Source organism: Zeus faber (assembly GCF_960531495.2).
Source record: "Zeus faber genome assembly, chromosome: 1".
NCBI lineage: Eukaryota > Metazoa > Chordata > Actinopteri > Zeiformes > Zeidae > Zeus > Zeus faber.
Window position 1 is genome coordinate 5,909,769 of NC_137193.1, and position 21,208 is coordinate 5,930,976.

The 21,208-nt window shown below is 42.2% G+C and overlaps 1 protein-coding gene across 3 annotated transcripts in view; it reads right to left on the reverse strand.

The window, feature by feature from the left end:
* Positions 1–14,279: 14,279 nt before the first annotated feature.
* tmem238a (transmembrane protein 238a) overlaps positions 14,280–21,208 on the reverse strand; it is an 8,630-nt gene continuing 1,701 nt past the window's right edge. The window contains exons 2-5 of one of the 3 annotated variants that reach the window (XM_080018917.1): positions 20,208–20,260; positions 19,655–19,811; positions 18,832–19,010; positions 14,280–14,637 (exon numbers count right to left, since the gene is read on the reverse strand). In XM_080018917.1, the coding sequence (XP_079875043.1) occupies positions 18,847–19,010; positions 19,655–19,805 (315 nt within the window). In that variant the 5' untranslated portion in view covers positions 19,806–19,811; positions 20,208–20,260 and the 3' untranslated portion in view covers positions 14,280–14,637; positions 18,832–18,846. Of the gene's footprint in view, positions 14,642–18,831; positions 19,011–19,654; positions 19,812–20,207; positions 20,261–21,208 lie in introns of all 3 variants that reach the window. The other 2 variants (XM_080018915.1, XM_080018916.1) reach the window with 2 other exon arrangements.

Sequence of the window (21,208 nt, forward strand, 5' to 3'; positions counted from 1 at the left end):
TTTACCAACCTAACCTTGGGATGCAGTTTGAGAGTCATGCTATAAATTTACCATTATAAGGAAAATGGACGTAGGAATCTGCACAGATGATATGTAGCTAATTTTACTCCTTAAAAAGGGATGGGCATTAAGTGTTGGATTGGGGATCAAACATCAATATTGAACTACTTTATTGTTACCTTCAGATTATTCCACTAAGCAATGGGGCATTCTACAATCATGGTTACTAGAAGAGATGGATGCGATTTACATGGAAGAGATTTTCAAAATGTCAAGGCTATGTGACATTTCCTGCCTTTATTCAGAAATATTAAAAACATAATGTGGACTAGATGCAAGAGACAGGATACAATTTCACAAGTGAGCTACTATCAAGCCTTGGTCCCATTGTTTTGCAGTTCTTGGAATATCTGATTTGATACTGTGACATTAAGATCAAGGTAGAAATCGCAACAAATTTAACACAAGCCAAACAAGACTTACTTAATTATGTGTGTCACTTTAAGCCTGTGATGCTCTTCTGAGACTGAGCAGCATATGGCACCGGGCAGGTTATTGTCATCCAACATGGCCAAGGTGTCCATAGCTGTAAACACACCACACCCTTTACTGTATTTCACTCATTTAACTACCAGGAGAACAGAAACTCTGAACATGGGCGTGGTAACCATCCATACCCATTGGGAATTACATGCCCTGAATGGGAACAGGGTACAGAACCCCTAATTTTGTCAGTGTTGGCCAAATGCTGACATTTGTCAGTAATCTGCAAATGTCAGTATTTGGTCCTTCCTACAGTCCTATATGGTAACACCAGTGCTCTATTATCTAAACAACGTCAATGCTGTTATTTTGGAATTAAATAAATAAAAATAATAATATCATAAATTGGATGTCAAAGGCTGGAAATGGAGAAACTGTAAAAGGAGGAGACTGGATGAAAATAATCGTAAAGTCACAAACTAAGACACAATGGCCAATTCTGTCATACCGGCGGTAATTAAACACTAGGGCATTGGACTGTACAGAGAATTTACCCCAAGCCACTGGCAGACTCTGGCTCTGTACTTCACACAGCGAAACGTGGTGCCTATTTGTGCTGTCTGCTCTCGCTGTCAGCACTGAGTGGAGCCAAAGGCCTCCATCTGCCACGATAAGTCCATTAAGGAAGATCAAAGGAGGGTGGAGTCAAGAAGTGTGTTAAAACAGGGTGAGGAATAGAATAACAAATAATTATATATAATTATAGTATCTGAAAAAGAGTAATGCACTTAATACAATAGAGTTTCCTATACACAAGTTAAAACATTATAAATTTTGTAACGGTAGACCACCCACTTCAAAGGAAATGTGCTTCCTTTTACCTGAGTCCCCGTGAAGCTTACATTAACACCGGGGGACATACAACAGAGATTGAGGCCTCATCCACAAGTATATGGGAATTTTTAAAAACATATTTTTCTGCCCTCCATTTTCGAATAAATTCCTGTCCAGATATCTTGAAAATATCTCCGTGCACAAGAGACCATTGAAAACGCTGGGCGGTCGAACCTTTGTGTCAAACACCACAGAAGAACATTGGGAGCATGCGCATTGATGGGCTTCTTTTTGAGTAGCGAATGCAACAACAGCACAGCGTGGCATTGGTGTACTTTGCACCACAGACGGAGAGGTGAATTGAGGCTAACTTTTAGACGCAGCGTATTTATACGCGTCCGCACAGCGGTGTAATGATGAGGTAATGCTCGGTTGACTTAACCTACAGTGACCAGACGTTCTGGTTTTTAGGCGATTGTTTGGTTTGGTTCCCATTACGCGCACAGTATTTGTTTTGTGTCATTCAATTACAATAAATACATCTACTATAAAAACACACTGTCATAGGAGAAACTGGGAGCAGGGACGCACAGCTGATCGCGCAGCGCTTAGTGGAGATTGTGGCGCCACCAAAATCTTTGTTTTGTTTTTATTTTTAGAAAGGTTAAAAATACGTTATATTTACAGGAAAATACCCTTCATTAAACCTGACAGTACTAACCATAGGTAAACACACCGGTAGTCCACCATTGTTTGTAGGTTTCTGGTGAATGCTCAATGTGTGAAACAACAAATGTTTGTTGTATCTGTAAATCGAGGTCATGACATTATTGTCTGTCGAAACAGCCGTTTCACCGGTCCACACGAATAGGCAAAAAACTGAGTCCTGAAAAATCTCCACCCAGGAAGGAATTTTTCAAAATCTTTGCTTTCAGTGACCTGAAACACCATTTTGGTGTGGAAGGCAGGCCAAAACGCAGAGAAATACCACATTTAAAAAAAAATACCCATATACTGTACGTACGTGTTGACGACGCCTTAGACATATTCAAATCCTCCTTTGTCCCCACTCACCACTCCTGGCAAATGACCCTGCTCGTTTACTGTGGATTATTCTCCACGAACATTTGCATTCTGCAGCTCTGTGTTTCCCTAAAAGTGAGATTGAATTCATAAATCATCTCGGGAAAAACATTATGGTGATTACACATCGATTTCAATGTGTAATCACAACAATGTTTTTCCTGAGATGATCTTGTGAAGAACGATAGGACGATGAACGATTCTCAATTTTGAGGGATGCACCCAATATGAAATGACTTGGTAACATGATATTGACTTTCACTTGGATCAAGATTTATTTGACAAACGCACATTTAAAACATGTATTAAATGATCAAACATGATTCTCAGAGACACTTTTTATACTTTTAGACCTTTGGTTTCCACCTCAACCGACACTGCCCTCCCGTCGAGCCTCGCTGATAAAACCCTTTTTTAAATAATATCTTTCCTGTCATTGTGCGGCAATGCGACACCGGTAATCAAGTTATTTTTGGACGAACCACCTTGGTTCAGACAGGCGCACCAAATTCATTAAATCAGCCAACTCCAACCACTAACCTACAATCCAGCCGAGCCCCGGAGGATCCTAGCTGAACACCATCACCGCTTGTTCACGTTCTGGACCGAATACAACGTGGGGATCCGCGATATTATCCATGACCCAAGACAAGTCTACAACCATCGGGAACTGATCCATCGTTTTTCATTCTGACCTCGGGAGGGAAATCCTTTTGACTCTCTCTCTCCGAAAACACACCCTTTTCATGATCCTCTAACTGTTATATCACAACAGAAATAACCACAGCAACAGAAATAGAAGCAACATCAACACCAGCAGCAACAACAGCAAAACCAAAGAAGGAGCAACAACAGCAACGCACACGCAAAGACCTCACCAGTACCGTAAGTGGTAGCTCTCACCGGAACCAGAAAAGTCACTGAGGTTAGAGATGTTAGAGATATTGAATTAAGGTACAAAGTTAGAGATATTTAAATAAGGGTATAAGGTTAGAGATTGTTAAATTTAGGTATAAGTTTAGGGATTGTTATGCTTAAGTATAATGTTCGCGATGATTAGGTTAAGGAATAAGGTCAGAGATGGTTAAGTTTAGGTATAAGGTTAGCAGTGGCAACGACAACACCAGTTAAGGGATAAGGTTAGCAGCACCAACAACACCACCAGCAGCAATAACAACACTAGCGGCTACTGTACCAGCAGCAACAATAGCAGCAGCAAAAGGGGGGCACAAGCGAAGACGTCACCAGAACCAGAAGTGGTAGCTCTCACCGGAACCAGAAATCTCCTCATCTGTATTAAGTCAACAGTGTGTACCATCTCATCTCAACGAAGTAACGCACAGCAAAGACGTCACCGGAACTGGAAGTGGTAGCCCTCACCGGAAATGGAAATTTCAACTCTGTGCACCGTCTCATCTTAATCCAGTCACGGTCCTTTAATTAGCGTCCCTAAATTATGGGTCAAGTTTTTCATTCTGACCTCGGGAGGGAGATCCTTTTGACTATCTCTCCGAAAACAAACCCTTCTTATAATCCTCTCACTCACAGCAGCAGCAACATCAACTCCAGCAACAGCAACAAAAAAAAAACAGCAAAAAAGACAACACCAAGGCTCACACAAAGAAGTCACCGGAACCGGAAGTGGTAGCTCTCACCGGAACCGGAGAAGTCACTCAGGTTAGAGACAGTTAAATTGAGGTATAAGGTTAGAGGTGTTTAAGTTAGGGTGTAGGGTTAGAGGGTTAATTTTAGCCATAAGGTAAGCGAGGGTTAAGTTTAGGTATAAGATTAGCAGCAGCCACAGCACCAGCACCAGTAACACAGACAGACAGACAGACAGACAGACAGACAGACAGACAGACGGACAGACGTCAGTCATAGACTGTAGCGAACGGCAAGGTTTTTAACCTGCTTTTAAAAGTATCCAGTGTGGGGGCCTCTCTCAGGTCCCTCGGTAGGTTGTTCCATTTACTTGGGGCATATATACAGAAAGCAGCTTCTCCTGCTTTAGAGTTGGTACGAGGGACGGTTAAAAGACCACTGCCTGTGGACCTGAGAGTTCTTGCTGGTTGACAGGGAGCCAATGTAGAGATCTAAGAACAGGTGTGATATGTTCAAACTTTTTTGTCCCAGTGAGAACGCGTGCAGCCGCATTTTGGGTTAACTGTAGCCGCTGCACACCTGATTTCAGGAGGCCGGTGAATAGGCCATACAGTAGTCCAATCGACTTGTTATGAATGCATGGATAAAATTTTTTAGAGTCTGCTTTTGACAGGAAGCCTCTTAATTTTGAAATGCTTTTTAGATGGTAGAAGGCTCATTTTGTGATTTGATTTATATGGCTCTTAAAATTTAGATCGCCGTCTATAATTACACCCAGATTTTTGGCTTCGTTCTTGCTCTCCAGGGACAGAGAACTGAGATGAGCTGCAATTTCTGTCTCTGAGCCTTTGCACCAAAGATGAGTATTTCTGTTTTGTCTTTGTTCAGTTGTAAAAAGTAATTTGACATCCATGCATTAATATCATTAATACACTGAGTGAGGGAGTGTAGGTCATCAGGAGATAGGGATATGTACAGTTGTCAATCATCTGCATAATTATGGTAATATATTTTGTGTTTCTTTAGAATATGTGCCAGTGGAAGCATATAAAGGTTAAACAATAATGGTCCCAGAATCGAACCTTGGGGCACTCCACATACAATATCCACTTTGTTGGACACAAAATCTCCAATGGACACGAATAACTGCTTGTCCTGTAGGTAGGTTTTGAACCAATTTAGCACCGGGCCAGATAGGCCAACCCATTTTTGTAATCTCGCTAATAAAATCTGATGGTTAACAGTGTCGAAGGCAGCACTGAGAGGAGCAGGAGCAGGAGCAGAAGAACAGATTGTTTTTTTGCATAAGTGTTTATGTGTAGATCATTCAGAACTTTAATAAGTGCTCTTTCTGTGCTATGGTGAGGTCGAAAGCCAGATTCATTAGTGTCTAAAAGGCTGTTTAAGGTTAGATAGTTGTTAAGCTGAAGGTAAACTGTTTTTTCAAGTATTTTGCTGAGGAACGGCAGGTTGGAAATGGGCCTGTAGATGGCAATAAAGGTTGCATCAAGATTGCTCTTCTTCAGGAGTGGTTTAATGACAGCTGTTTTAAATGCTGCAGGAAATATACCTGATTGAAGAGAGCCATTTAACATTTCTAATACCTCATGTGCTAGGCAGTTAAAAACTGTTTTAAAAAATGTGGTAGGGAGGGGGTCCAGGCAGCAGGTGGAGGATCTGAGCTGACCAATATCGTCCAGTCTTTTTATGTCTCAGGGGACGAAATGAGACATTGCCGCAGTCATATTACTGGGGAACTGAAGGGTAGATTCAATTCTGGATGTTGAGGCACTAATATTCTGTCTGATAGCTATAATTTTGTTACTGAAGAATGTAGCAAACTCCTCACATTTTTCAGTGGAGAGCATCTCTGACGGGGGTTATAGATGGTGGATTAATAAGTCGAACAACAGTGAAGAAGGGCACTTTTCTATTGTTGAGGTTTTCAATAATGATTTTAGAGAAGAAAGACTGTCTGGCCTGTTTAATTTCTATTTTGTATCGATTGAGTCTATCCCTGTAAATTTCATGATGAACTTGAAGATTTGTCTTTCTCCATTTTCGTTCTGCCTGACAACACTGCCTCTTAAGCTGCCTAACAACCGCTCCATTTCTCCAGGGGGCTTTTTGTTTTTCTATGTTTTTAGTTTGAACAGGTGCAATCTTATCAATGATATTTTGTATTTTGGAGTTGAAGTTGTTCACAGGATCCTTAGTTGATGATGCCTTGAACAGCGGTAACTCATTTACAATTCTCTTAAAGGTTTCAACGGTATGATCGTTAATGATAAGTTTTTTAATTGTTGGGGTACCCCTCTGTTGTACAGGAAGAGCAGAAACGTCAAAGAAAATGCAACAGTGATCTGAAATAACATCCATGACATAGGTACAGTGAAATTTAGTCCTTTTGATATGACTAAGTCCAGAGTATGCCCCTTATTGTGGGTGGGTCCAAAAACGTGCTGAGTGAGGTGAAATGCCTCCAATAGGCTCATGAAGTGTTGAGCATCTGGGTCTGTTTGATTGTCAACATGAATATTAATACACCTGAGATAATTACACAATCATAATCAGTGGAGATCTTGGACAGTAGCTCAGAGAATTCATTAAGAAAGCCACATTTAGATTTTGGTGGCCGATAGCGATGATTAAAATCGGGGCACTGCAGTTTATAGATATAGCAAGGTGTTCAAAAGACGTGAATTCTCCGAGGAGGATTTCCTTGCAGCTATAACTATCAGAGAAGACAGCAGCTATTCCACCGCCTCTCTGGTCAGCTCTAGTGGTTTGGATGAACTTGAAATTAGGAGGTGCTGTCTCAATGAGTGCGACTGAGCCAATTCTATCCAGCCAGGTCTCAGCTAATAGAGCAAAATCCAGGTTATGGTGCTTATAAGCTCATTAACTAAAATGACTTGTTAGTTAGTGACCTTTCGTTTAATGGAGACATTTTTATTGTTCTGGATGCATGGCTTTGCGGGGTACTGAGAGTTTGGGTCTGAACCGGTAGTAAATAATTTAGATTCCTGTATGTTACAGGGAAGTTAAGTACAGGAATTTGTAGAGCAGTGTGACAGTCATTAATGTCAGAGTGGATCGGACTCACCAAACATCAGCAGCGAACAGAAGATTTCAGCGTAAGTTCCATGTTCAAGGCGAGGAGGCGTGATCCGTGAAAGTTTGGATGAACTCCATCATGTCTGAAGACGTTTGGACGGTTCAAGAAGGTGCCGAAGTTGTCCACAAACGGTACGTTGAGGAAGCAGCAGTATCCCTTGAGCCATGTGTGTAGCTGAAGGATGCATGAATTTTACGTCTCCAAAGCTGGGACACGGCAGCGGGCCGGAGACGATGAACCGGCGGTCCATCTGTAGAAGACTGTCAATAAGCTTTGTAAAGTCTTCTTTAAGTGTCTCCGATTGTTTGTTCCCAAGATCATTGGTTTTGATCCAGCAGCTGTGGGATTCTGGAGTCTATATCCCGGACGAGAGCACCCGGGTAGCAGATGGTTTTAGCCGCAGGCAGGGTGATGTGTTAAACCATGGAGGAGCCGACAATGAGCATGGATGGAAGTCCGGCAGCAGAGGAGTTCCGAGGGACAGCAGCAGCCGAGCCAGGAGAGCACCGTCCTCCCGGAGGCATCGCAGGCAGGCAGTCCCAGTGGCTGCGGGGCGATGGGCGGAGATCGCGCTGTGGGAGCCGAGGCGGTGCTCTGCAGTGTTGAAAACAGCGGCAGAGGATCCACCAACTGGCTCGGGAGCGGAGGCCCGGGCAGGCTATGGATAGTCTGGCGGCAGTGGGAACAAGGCCGGCGGCGGTGGAGACCGTCTTGGTGCCCTCGATGCCACAGTGGACCGTGGCATCCCAAAGTAGGGAATTCCCGCATATCTCTGGCATCGACCGTGGGCTCCAGGGCTTGGAATCTGTTCTCCAGCCGGAGAGTCTCTGCCATAGAGCGGTTCAAGGAGCGCACTCAACGCTGGCCATGGCTCGCCGCCAGGGTCCAAGGGTCTGGGGTGGAACAGGTCCGGGACTTGGGCCATGGCTCCTCTATCATAGCCGGTGGGGCGTCAGATGGATCCGACTCACCTTCAGTGAGAATGGATCCGGGCCATAGGAGAGTGAACTCTAAGTCCGGTCCGATCACAGCAGAGGAAATGGAGCAGGAGATGTGCTTAGCCTGAGCGCTAGCGATGGACGTCAGACACACAAACAGTTCATCCTTCTTCTTCATGTCCTCACGCAGGCTGTGGATGTCTTTGAAGACCGACTTCTCGAGAGCGCTGAGTCTGTCGACCAGGCGCAAACAGTTCCCACAATCCGTGGAGGTAGGCATCGATGCCGGCATAGTTAGCAATATGCTAGAGTCCACGTTCCAAAATCCGAAAAGACAGTTCAGGCGAGGGTCAAAGCCAGGAAAGAGTAGAGATATCACAGTGTAAATAATCCGAGATCCTTAATCCAAAATCAGGTAGTTTGGGAAGCGATTCAAAGAAGTAGCACAAACACAAAAGACCGATTTTTTTAAACGACATACAACACCGACACCGACTGATATTGCTCAACAACATTGGTGAAACCCAGGTGCCGTAGCCTGGTCTTTTTGTGCAACAAGGGAATTTTAAATAATGTCAAATTATTTGTCCAGCTTCTGATTGGCTAGCAGCGAGCCCCAGGGGGAGTTAACTACTTAGCTGACCATAGGATCCCTGAGAAGCTGCTCTGGTGTGTGAACAAGCTCAGAACGGGCCTAAACTTACTCTTCCACATGTATATTTAAAGGATACGTTGAGATATCATAATCAAAGCCTCATAGAAATGCACTTTTTCCACTTTGGACGATTATAATCAAGGAAGCTGGGCTCTAACCTCTTCCACTTTGCTGTGATGACGTTAGCCTTCAGAAAGGACAATTGTTAACGCTCATTGTAAACTGAGTTTACTACTTGGGAAGTAGTACTAGGCCTAGGAAGTAAAGAACAACCAATACAAGGGGTAGCGAATCACTACTGTTTGTTTGTGTGGGGGCGGCAGGAAGGAAAAATCAGGTATTTAATCACCTTCCAATCCTATTCATTAATCTTAGGAATCAGTAAATCCTATTGTGGCAGACGAGGGGGCGTGGTTAAGCCGTGGTCTGCGGTTTACAGGTCGTTACAGGACTTCCCGCGCGGGTGCAGCTTATCCTGCCCGCTGCCGCTGATTGGTCCGAGGCGGCTGGGAGAGCTTTCTTATGTGTTGTTGGTCTTTCAGTGAGGATCCCGTGGTGCAGAAACCAAGAGCCTTCCGGCCAGCTCGCGGTACAGACACTGACGCGCACTGAGCATTTGGATTTCTGTTTTATGTTCACGAGCCTTTTTGTTGTTTGATTATAATGTTAGAAAAGCACCTCGCTGCCAGGAAGTCTCCGTCTCCCTCCTCGAACCCATGTCTGTGGACCGAGCCTTCCACACCTATTAAGTCAAGTTCAAGTCAAGTCCCAGTTATCTCTCAGAAATAGGAAATAACACAACACATTGTCATACTAATACTCATATGATAGATAAAGATACAAGAACAACTCGCTCAGCCAAAAAACCCTTCTAATCTTAACTTAATTTAAAGGATAAGTTGGCCATTTCTCAACCCAGGCCTTACTAAAATGTTGCTTTTCCTGTTCATAACATCAACCTCTTTACTGTTGAGAAACTTACCACTGTGCTCAGTTGCTTAAACGCAGTCAATTGGGGCAAACAACGTAAAAGACTTAAAAAAACACGTGGCACGGTATGGCGCAGTGCATTGCACTGCTGCCTCACAGCAAGAAGGTCCTGGGTTTGATTCCCGCCTGGGGCGCTGTTGGCACCATGCTCCGGTGGGTTATCTCCCAAATAGGAGCCTTTCTGTGTGGAGTTTGCATGTTCTCCCCGTGCTCACATGGGGTTTCCTCCACCTCACGTCAGTAAGGACCCCACTCAAAAACATGCACCCATCATGGTCTGACCAGTGATGGACAATTATCACCTGGTCCCCGGGCGCGTCCACGTATGCTGCCCACTGCTCCTGGCTGTGCCCCCGGAGGAAGGACAAGCCAGGATTGGTCAAAAGCAGAGAATCCATTTCACCGGCCACCATCAAAAGCATGTGTTGTAGTGTGGTGTGTTGCGTGACTAATAAAGACTGTTTCTTCTTAAAACGTTTTATCTTCTTTTCGAAATTGGGAAACTCACATTATAGTCACATATAGTGTTATGTGTTACTTCTTTTTTGATAACATTAATAATACATTTAATTTAAATCTAATTTTTGTAATTGCCTACAGTAGGAAGCGACGCAACTTCACGCTTCTAGTCTCTTACTTCCTGTTTCCAGTCTCTTGCTGTATGTTAGCGTGGATGTAAAATGGATTTCAATAAAACCTGGAAAACCCTGATATAATGTACAGTTTGCAACCTTTTTGATTTTTTGGTAACATGTAAAAACTGCCTGAAAATATAATGAGTTTCCTGCGTTCAAAAAAGGTATTTGAAGTTTTTTAAGTCTCAGACGCTTGCCCCATTGGACTGCATTTAAGCACAGTGAGAAGTGTGTGGCAGAGAGATAAGTTTCAATAAGGCCTGAGTTGAAAAATGGCCAATGCATTCTTTAATCAAAGCTCACCTAAACCAAACCTGCAAGGGCTAAACACAGGGGGGTGGACAAATAATGGGAACAGCAAAGCGAAGCCTTCATTCAGGTACTTGGAGGGGATGAAGGAATTCACGTTATCACAAAATGACCTGAATTCAGACCAGGGTTCTTAATGTGCATAATGTGAGCAATGTGTGAGTCAGGGCTGTGGCACAAAATTCTGTCCAAAATCCATGACTCTCAGGCATATTTTGTAAATAATTGAGCCAACAACTAGTCTGTACACATGAATCTGTAGTGCTGTAGTGGTTATTAGGGTAGTCACTAATGAGCTGTTCACATTCTGTGGCTGTTTTTGAAATTGAGTGCCATCTGTTTCACGTTCATTCCTTGGTAGCCAGTGTAAGTTGGCTAGGAAATGGGTAATGTGTTCGTATTTCTTTCTGTTTAAATTCGGCCAGAAGCGTTCTGCGCTAGTTGGAGTCGACGAGGCGACCGCTGGCTCATGCCGGCATGAAGTGCATTACAGTGGTCTAGGTGGGAGAAAATAAAAGCGTGAATAACTTTGTGCAAATCAGTGGGAGACAAGAATGATCCGATTTTGGAAGTTTTCGTAATCTGAAAGAGGCAAGACTGAACAACATTCTTAGCATGACCCTCAAAACAGAGATCTGCAGCGAAAATGACACCTACATTTCTGGCAGCCGGCTTCATATTTTTGGCCGGTGAACCAAGCTTACTGTGAAGCCGGCTGGGGGAATGTGTTTGACCAAAGACCTCAGATTTATCATCATTCAGTTTTAAAAGGTTTGGGGACATCCAACATGTTCTATCAGTGAAGCAGGCAAGGAAATGATCTAAACTGCTGGACTTATTAGATTGTAGAGGAGGTGTCACCCGCATAACAGTGATGGGAAACACGATGGCTCTGGCTGATCTGGATGAGGGCATGCATATTGAGAACAATCGAGGGCCAACAATGGACCTTTGAGGAACTCCACAGTTTAAATCAGCAACAGAGGAACTGGCGTTTGCTATCACAACGGAAAAGGCTCCAAAGGACAGGTATGAATGTAAGAGTTGTAGAGCAGTTCCCGTAAGACCAGCCCATGTTTCCAGACGGTCCAGGAGGACAGCATGATCAACTGTGTCGACACCATTGAGCAGTCACCTCTATCTGCTGTTAACAGAAGGTCATTAGAGACCTTCACGAGGGCTGTCTCTGTGCTGTGGCTGGCTCTAAAACCTGACTGAAAACTCATAAAAGCGATTAATTGCATTGAAATGATTTTCTCCAGTACCATAGATAAAAAAATTACATTTTGAAATTGGTCCATTATTGAGTGATAGTGGATCCAGATTTGGGTTCGAAACCGTTTGGAAAGCTCCCAGAGGTCAAAGAACTGTTAATAATCAATAACATAAAAGTACCAACAGTGGGGAAAACCTATTTTAAAGCTTGATTATATTGATTATATCTAAAACACAGGTGGAGAAATTAATTTACCGAGTGCTGAGATGATAGTAGTTTGAAACAGGGTGAGGGAGGCAGGGTTAATGTTGACGGTTGGTGGAGGTCGTGGATCAGATAAAATCTGAAACCGAATGCGTTCAATCTTCCCAATAAAATGTGCAGCAAATTTATTTTGTTTTAATGTATACATTTTAAATTGTAATGTTAATGCTGATTAATTTATTACACCGATAAATTTACGTTATACAATGAAAATATGCTCCGAGCTAGATTCCTGGCTGATTGCCTTCAATAGAGCCCGACCGATGCCAGATTTTTGGGTCCGATGCTGATCCCGATTTTGGAGAGTCCGAGCAAAAGCCGGTCTTTGGTATAGCCTCGGGCTGAGGGGCACCTGTCAGTGGCCACTGCGCAGGTCTACTCTACCTCCCTCTATTCCACCTCTCTTTACTCTACCTCTAGTCTACTTTACCTCTATTTTACTCTACTCTGTCTTCCTCAACTTTACTTCTTCTCTGTAGAGAACTGATGAGGAAAAAAACGTGACTTTCTTCAATATCTTCACAAAAATACATGATTGGACAGTTACATTTGATATAGAATTTCACCAATATTTGGTGTTCATCTGTTGTTTTTCTTAATCAAATCTTCATTCAACTGTATCATCTTCACATAAACACAAACATACAGTAAAAAAAGCTTCTAGATAAATAACGTTTATTGTCATTATGATTAAAATAATAGATTGCCCGTTGATTCACATTGGGATTTTTTTATATATACTTTGAATAATGGCATAGCAGCATCACATTTTGATTCGGCTTTCACCAGGCTGTATTTGGCTCCTCCCCTCCATCCCTATTTATTTATATCTCCTCCCTGTCCAATCTTTCCTCTCATGGAAGCAGGATTTTCCATCCCGACTGAAAATACCTAGAGAGCCGGTCTTTATTGGCTTAGCAGCTTTGGTAAGGCCAGACCTTTTGCACCGCAGACAGACTCACCTCCGATCTCCATCAAGGGGTTAGACGGTGGGCGAGGGAGCGAGGGAATCCTCTTTGATGGAGAGAAGAGGTAGGGAGGAGGAAGGGGGGATGACAAAGAGAGAGGGAAAGGAGGGGTGGAGCCTGCAGGGAAGTGCAAGGGGGATTTGGAAGCAGGTTGGGCACGCGGACAGGACCGAGATGTGGAATGGAGGCGTGATGGAAGCTAATCAGTATTACCGAACCTCTTTGGGATGACCTTGGGGAACTTCTTGATATATGGCCTAGTGTGTGTGTGTGTGTCTGTGTGTGTGTGTGGCCTTTCAGTGGATGGGGTGAACGGAGGGTAAGTGAGAGAAGACGGAGCTTGCGCTGATGATAAGCTGAGCGAAAATTAACTCAAAGTATTTGAGGGAATAAATGAAAACTCTCTTTGCATCCAGGTTAAAGGCACCAACTGTACCGTGAGCAGCATGCGCGTCCCCAGTGGGAATGGAACCCGCAGCCCTCACAGATTCAGGGGCATTTCACCCAAAACGAACAAATAATCAGCAGTAAATAACATGTTTTTTTTCGTGAATATCAAATTATTTATTGAAAAAATTTTTCCTCTATTTTCAGTGACGGGGTGGAAAGATTATGCTTGACAGACCTCATCGAATGTTACAAAACATTAAATTATTGGTAATAAATAATATCCTAATTGAACAGGTTTTGAATGGAGCTCCTCTGAAGGCTTCAATGATGTCACTTCCTCTTTATTCACTGAAAGCAACAGTTTGATTGTTTTGGAGGAAAAGTCAGTTGGTGTGAGGGGGGAAGCAAAACTGAGGGACACAAATAAATTATATTTTAATTAAAAAATTTTTGCATATTTCATTCACATGTTCTGTGGAGATGGGGAAACACTGTGTACATCACAAAATTGTGACGTAATACATATTTTATTCTGTAATATTTGTGATGCAACTTCCATGAGTCGATACAGACACGGAAGGCTTGTGAAAAAGTAAGTAAAAATAAAAAATAAAAATAAAAAGATGAAACATTCACTTTAAATAATTTTTTTTTTCCACAAAGTATGTTAATAATGAACTTTAAATGAACAGATTTTCGCTTGGCAGATTGTGTTTTATTAAAACCTTAAGTGCAAATGGGATGTCGCTTCCCGGACTGATGTCGAACGCAGATATAAAAGACAAGAGGTAGAATAAAGGAATAACAATGCCCAGTAGATGGTTTAATATAGAGATTTTTTTTTTAATAGATATATGGATGATTTGAAATGGCATTTATTCAAGATTTCAAAGACACAGCACAATACTCCCTCGCCACCGACGCATCAGAGATCAACATAAACAGCATGGCCATAAGACTTACAACTCGAGTATCTCCCCTACTGAAATGACTGTGACGTAGCTGTAACACTTTGGCGACTTTCGGTAACAGACAAAGACAATCTATATTTCACCTGTTAATACCGTGTCATCGCCTGATAAAACGATTTAAAAATAATAATGAATTCAGGTCTTTCGGCTCCGCTTTGCTTCCAAGGGAAGTTGGGGAAAACTGCCTGGAAAGAGAGAGAGAGAAAGAAAGAAAAAAAGAGGGAGAGAGAGGGAAACAATTTAAAACCAATTTTGTCAGAAACAGAAAACAGGAAGTAAAAATGGTATCTGCAATGTAAACAAAAGAGTGGAACGGAATTTAAAATAGAGTAGGAGTAGGAAGCAGCTTCAACGGGTGAGATCACGACCGTCCCCCCCCCCCCACCGGTTTCGGCTCCAATTGTGGATGGACATTGGGCGACAAGACGTCTGCAACGTCCCGGTCGTCGGTTCTGCCAGTTGGCGCCTTCATAAGACTGTTGGGATGTGGAGCCTTTGTGGAGCTGGTACGAGCAGTGGAGTGTGAAATCACATCCAAATGCGTGGAGCATCAACGCAAAAAAAGAGCCACTCCGAGTCACGGTGACTCTGAGTTAACGCCGCTCCCCGTTTTGATGACGTGCAACTCGACTCGACGGAAAATAAGTGACTCGGGACTCCACTTGGGACGTGACTCCCATCACTTGCTTGTGTTCACTTCCATTCGCTGACACCTGAAACTAAAACGCGATCTGCAAATAAAGAGGTTCTTCATTTGGGCTCGGTAGTCCCCCTCACCTTGTGGCGGCTCGGTAGCGGACGACCAATTATGTTGTAATAATCCATGAACGGTGCCATCGTGCAACTTGAGATCTCCTCAAACACAAGTTTGTGTTTAAAAAGTTGTAAACAAGGGTCGGGTTTTTTTTCCCCCCTCTGTGTTCAGCTCTGTGCTCCGTGATTGGTCGGCGAAGCGCCACGCCCAGCCGTGTTTGTTTACATTCGCTCCAACTTGCCGATATATTAAAGCACGGCGACTCCAAATGACATCACATGTTGCCGTAGAGTATTTCTACCACTGATTTGCGACATAGTGATGGAAACGGTAAAAAAAGCCCGACAGATATCGATCGTTATTTGAGTTTTGGGACCACATCGGGATCGGCCTCTAAGCAGCTTATGTTTGTTACGATTTTTAATTATAGTATAGTAGTATAATAAAAAAAAAAACCTTGATTATTTATGCGGTACTTATCTGTTTTACACTACTTTTAAGTTACTCACCAAAATAAGCTCAGAAGTCCAACTAGGCATTAAAATCCATCCATGTTTGTTTACACTCCCTCAGGAAGCGATGCTGCGTTCATGGGAAACCCAGAAAACTAAATTCATTGCGGAAGTGATGATGTGTTCACTGGAACTCGGAAAAATGTTAATTTTTTTATCTATCAAAAGTTCAATGTTGTCAAATATATGTAGAAACTTTCAGTAAATCTGAGTTTTTCCAAACTGATTTAAAAATGCTGTACTTCTTGACAAAATATCGGTCCAAACATCGGTAATCTCTGGGATAGGATTCTCCAAAATCGGGAACGGCCCCAAAGATCTGGCGTCGGTCGGGCTCCAAAATATAGATGATACAACTTCTCTATCGTCATCTGATAAATATTGTCACATCGCACAGCCCTAAAATTAAATATCAAAGAATAAAATGCTCAACGTTGTCAATGTTCACGCTAGCCGGTGTTCAGGCAACGCTGGGCTTTGTGATGATTGGATGACTTCCCTGTCAGTGGAGCTCCTCGCTACCTGAGGGTTGTTTTTTTTTGCTTGTTTTATTTTCTTCAACAACAAACACTCGTTACCCTCCCGCTGTTACACACACACACACACACACACACACACAGTGTGTGGTCCGATCAGATCATCAAGCGGCCGCGACTGCGCCAAGAGAACCTCACTTTCGGATTCAACGACTTCATTCAATCCAACACATTTTCGCAAATCTGTTCATAAGTTCTTGAGATATTCTGCAGACAGGGGCGGTGCGTAACAGCGTTTAATGTTGTACTCTGGTTGTCAGTATTTCACCGTTTAAAATTATGGGGAGCGAATATTTTTTTGATTGAGAAGAAATTAAGAAAAATATAAGCTTTTTAGAATGTGATTGGTTTTTTGTTCGATTCCATTTATTTAACTGGATATCAATAATCATGATACAAATTAAATTCATTGTCAAACCTTTTGACCAGGTTAGATAGATTGGTTAGTCAGATTGTCATCATTAGACAGGTACTAATACCTTGTCTTTTCTCCTCATGAAGACGGGAACCTGCAGGTAAGATTGCAGTATCTTGGGGGGAAAAAAGTGACTTGACTTGGGACTTGACCTGCCTTCACTCAGGACCCTACTCGACAGAACCTGGGATTGAACTTGTCTTGCTCAGGGAAAAAAGACTTGGGGACTCGCGTGAGACCTGGACCAAATGACTGGAGACTCACTAGTGACTTGGATAAGAGGGACTTGGTCACATGTCTGACATTTACTTGATAGGTTGGTAGCCTCATCCGCCATCTTGGGTGTGCCTTAAGACTTAAGTAACATCATTGCATCACGTCCCTCCGCCCCTCGCCTAAACCAAACCCAGTATTTCCAGGAGGTATATACGCTCCTAACACGGACAATTTCCGGCTGTGTGCTACACGTGTGAAAGGGCAACTCCGGACAATGTCCAGAACTGATTCTCTGGACATTTTCCGGAGTTCCTGTGCGAAAGCAGCTCTAGACAGACAGCTTGAGCCAAGGCTGCGTTTAAAGGAAACTCGGAAAACTCGTCACTCGTGCAGCGTTTTACAACCAACCTTATCTTTTGTGTCCGCACTGCGTCATCCAGGCACGATCGTAATCCTAAAAACACTGTTCTTCAGGGACATTTAAACTGAACGACAGAGGGGAGACGTGCAGTGACCAAAGTGTACGTTGATTGGTCAAGAAGTAAAACAGTGTTTGTAACTTCAAAGAACCCGGAAAACTGTAATACGTACCTTAAACGACTCAACTGGACCCTGTGTATTGCTGCCTGCAGCTATATTTATTATTATTATTATTATTATTATTATTATTAATCTAGTGATTTGTTTTTCCCTTTATTCTCAAGCTTCTTCCGGCTATTTTATTGAGTGAGGGAGGGTTAGTTAGTATCCTCACCTGTAATACATCCGAATCTGATCAACCCCTATTGATAGAACGGATGAAGGATTCCCCATAATTATAATAAATAAATTACAATAATCAATTCTTCCATATCAGGTGGCCCTCCACTCAGCGGTCAACCTGTGGACCGCCACCTTTTAAATCCTTCATCCATCCCTCCGGGGAAAACAGGTTCTCTGCAGGTGAGCGAATCTGCCCTAGTACCTCAGTATCTCGGAGAAGTGAGCGGCCACGTAGCGACGCCGGGGGACCAACGCCGGGTCTGGACCGATGCCTTGCTCATGGGCACGGGCAGGAGCTTCTAACCCTTGACATCAGGATCACCCTGGCATTGCAGAATGAAATTCAGGGGCTTTTAAGTACTTATTTTTAAAGCTCCATTTCATTTGTTCTGAAGGACACAAAACAAATATAACTTTTCAATGTATATAATCATAATGACATTGTTAATTATATTAGTATATTTATATATCGATTATTAATCACATTGTCATCTAAGGGTCTATTTCCAATCATGCTGGATTCAATTAACATTTCCCTGCATCGTCCGTCGGAAAAGCAATTCTGGAATTTTTTTTTAATGACATTATTTTAATAACAACCAGGGGGGAGATCACAGCTTTCTACCATTTACTTTGTTTTAGGACATTTCAAGCACTTCAGTATGAAGGGGACTATTTTCAAGGTATCCCAGTACCTACATTTCTGAGGACGGAATTCAAGCACTTCAAGGACTTCGTGAGAACCCTGTCACGCGCATGCGAAGAGGTCCTGCCTCAGAAAAAGAGGTGGAGCTCAGTTCTGACGCTCCCTAAACTTCCAGAGCAGCGGGGCGCCCCGAGTCACGGACGTATGTTTTTGGCGCCTTCCTGTCGTCCTTTTCACAAGGCGTGGGTCCTGGCCTCTGATTGGTAGATGGTCTTAACATGCTGCCGTCTTTGGCGCCCAGAACTCCATGGAATCCAGAAATTTGCATGAATGCACTTTGTTTCCTTTCCTTGGTGTTTTGTGATGAGCATAGGGGAAATTAATGAATCTGCGTTTTACATTTTGGGTTCAGAACCTCGATGGAATTGTGAAAAATTCCCTATAATTATGAGAAATAATAATAATAATAATAATAACAACAATAACAACAACAAATGAATAATAAATTCTCAGTGGAATTGGTGGCTGCATGACCTGCCTGCGTGCGGCTCAGTGGCGCCCCCTGTAGGTGTGGAACTTGCGGCTCAGGTTCCGGGCCAGGCGGTCCACCGCGCTGCCGATGTGGCCCAGCTCCTTCCGGGACGTCAGGCCCTCGATGTTCCCGCTGTACCACAGCACCCAGCCCCCCAGGGACATCAGCACCAGCAGGGCCCCTGCGGCGTTCACGGAGAAAAAGTACGTACGCCGCCAGGTCAGTGCACCGGCGCTCTAAAGGGTTAAATAACAATAACAGTGGAGGATTTGCGACGACTGAGTGTCGAGGAGGTTTCTGGCAAACTTAGCGGAGGTTTATGTGTTCTTACACATTTGTATATGAAAATATACAAGTGTGGGGAAGAAATCTTTGAGCAAAAAGGCAGAGCGTGAAACGAGCAACTTCAAATGTTTCATTTCTAATCTGTAGGAAGTGTAGGAATACTTTTACAAGTCTAAACACATGAAGGATATGTACGGGCATCAGCACGCTGATAAATTGGCATCTCACCATTTAGATAGGGCAGATCAAATAGGCAATCATTTTAATAAAGTTATAAAGTAAAAACAGAACCAAAACACGACAAAGAAAATGATGATATATGGACATTTTCAAGTCTCGAAATGCATTCAAACCATCTTTCCCCCGTTTTTTTCCTCTCAAGACCGGCATCAACATTTAGAAGTTCTCCTTTCTGAGTCAACGTGTTCATTTAGTCGACATTCTATTAGCGCCGGACAGCTTGAGACGCCTAAATGCCTCAATCCTTTTTTTCCCCCCTCATCTAGATTGTCGTAATCCCCTCCCGGAGCGCCACGGTACCCGTGTAGACCAGGAGGTCGCCGAAGTCCTGGCCCTTCAGCTCCAGGGGGGCAAACACTCCCACCAGCAGGGCGGCTCCACCCAACAGGTCCATCAGCACGGCGAAGGCCAGGGCCAGTTTGCAGTGGGACAGACCGGTGCACAGCCCCATAGCGACCTGGGAGCGAGTCGAAAAGGACATTTTATGCATTTTGAAACATATTTAGGCTACCAGAGAAAAAAGAAACACCGGCCCATGGTAGGCATCATGGACGGTATTTTTTTGGCAAACGCTATGAATAAATATTTTTTCTCCCATTTGAATCATGCATTAAAATTCAGGACCATTCAATGACTTCAATGAATTTGACAGATTAGAATTTAATTTAATTGGAGATTTAAAGAGTTTTGAAGGACCTGCAGACAGCCTGAGTAACACACAAGTTAATATAATAATAATAAGAATAATAATAATAAGCAATAATAAGTAATAATAATACATTTTTCCCAATGCGTAAACACTTTACATTGGAATAAAATACATGAAGAAAACACTTCAAAATGTTATTATTACCTGATATTCCCCCTATGACTTAGTAATGCGTGTGTGATGTTTCGTATTTTCTCCTTGTATATGAAAAAAACATAGGAAAGGTAAAGCTGAACATAATAGTGAAATAGTTAAATAGTGAAATAGTGAAATCGTTTAATAAGTAAATAGAAAAATAATTGAATAGTTAAATAATTAAATAGTGAAATAGTGAAACAATTAAATAATTAAATTGTGATATAGTGGAATACTGGAATGGTTGAATTAAATAGTGATATGGTTCAATGGTGATATGGTTAAATTGTGATATAGTGATATGGTTAAATGGTTAAATAGTGATATGGTTAAATGGTTAAATGGTTAAATAGTGATACGGTGAGATGGTTAAATAGTTAAATAGTGATATGGTTAAATTGTGATATAGTGATATGGTTAAATGGTTAAATAGTGATATGGTTAAATGGATAAATAGTGATATAGTTAAATAGTCATAGTGATATAGTTAAATAGTGATAGTGATATGGTTAAATGGTTAAATAGTGATATGGTTAAATGGTTAAATAGTGATATGGTTAAATGGTTAAATAGTGATATGGTTAAATGGTTAAATAGTGATATGGTTAAATGGTTAAATAGTGATATAGTGATATGGTTAAATAGTGATATAGTGATATGGTTAAATGGTTAAATAGTGATATGGTTATATGGATAAATAGTGATATAGTGATATGGTTAAATGGATAAATAGTGATATAGTTAAATAGTGATAGTGATATGGTGAGATGGTTAAATAGTGATATGGATAAATGGTTAAATAGTGATATGGTTAAATGGTTAAATAGCTATATAGTGATATGGTTAAATAGCTATATAGTGATATGGTTAAATGGTTAAATAGTGATATGGTTAAATAGTGATATGGTTAAATAGTGATATGGTTAAATAGTGATATGGTTAAATAGTGATATGGTTAAATAGTGATATGGTTAAATGGTTAAATAGTGATATGGTTAAATAGTGATATG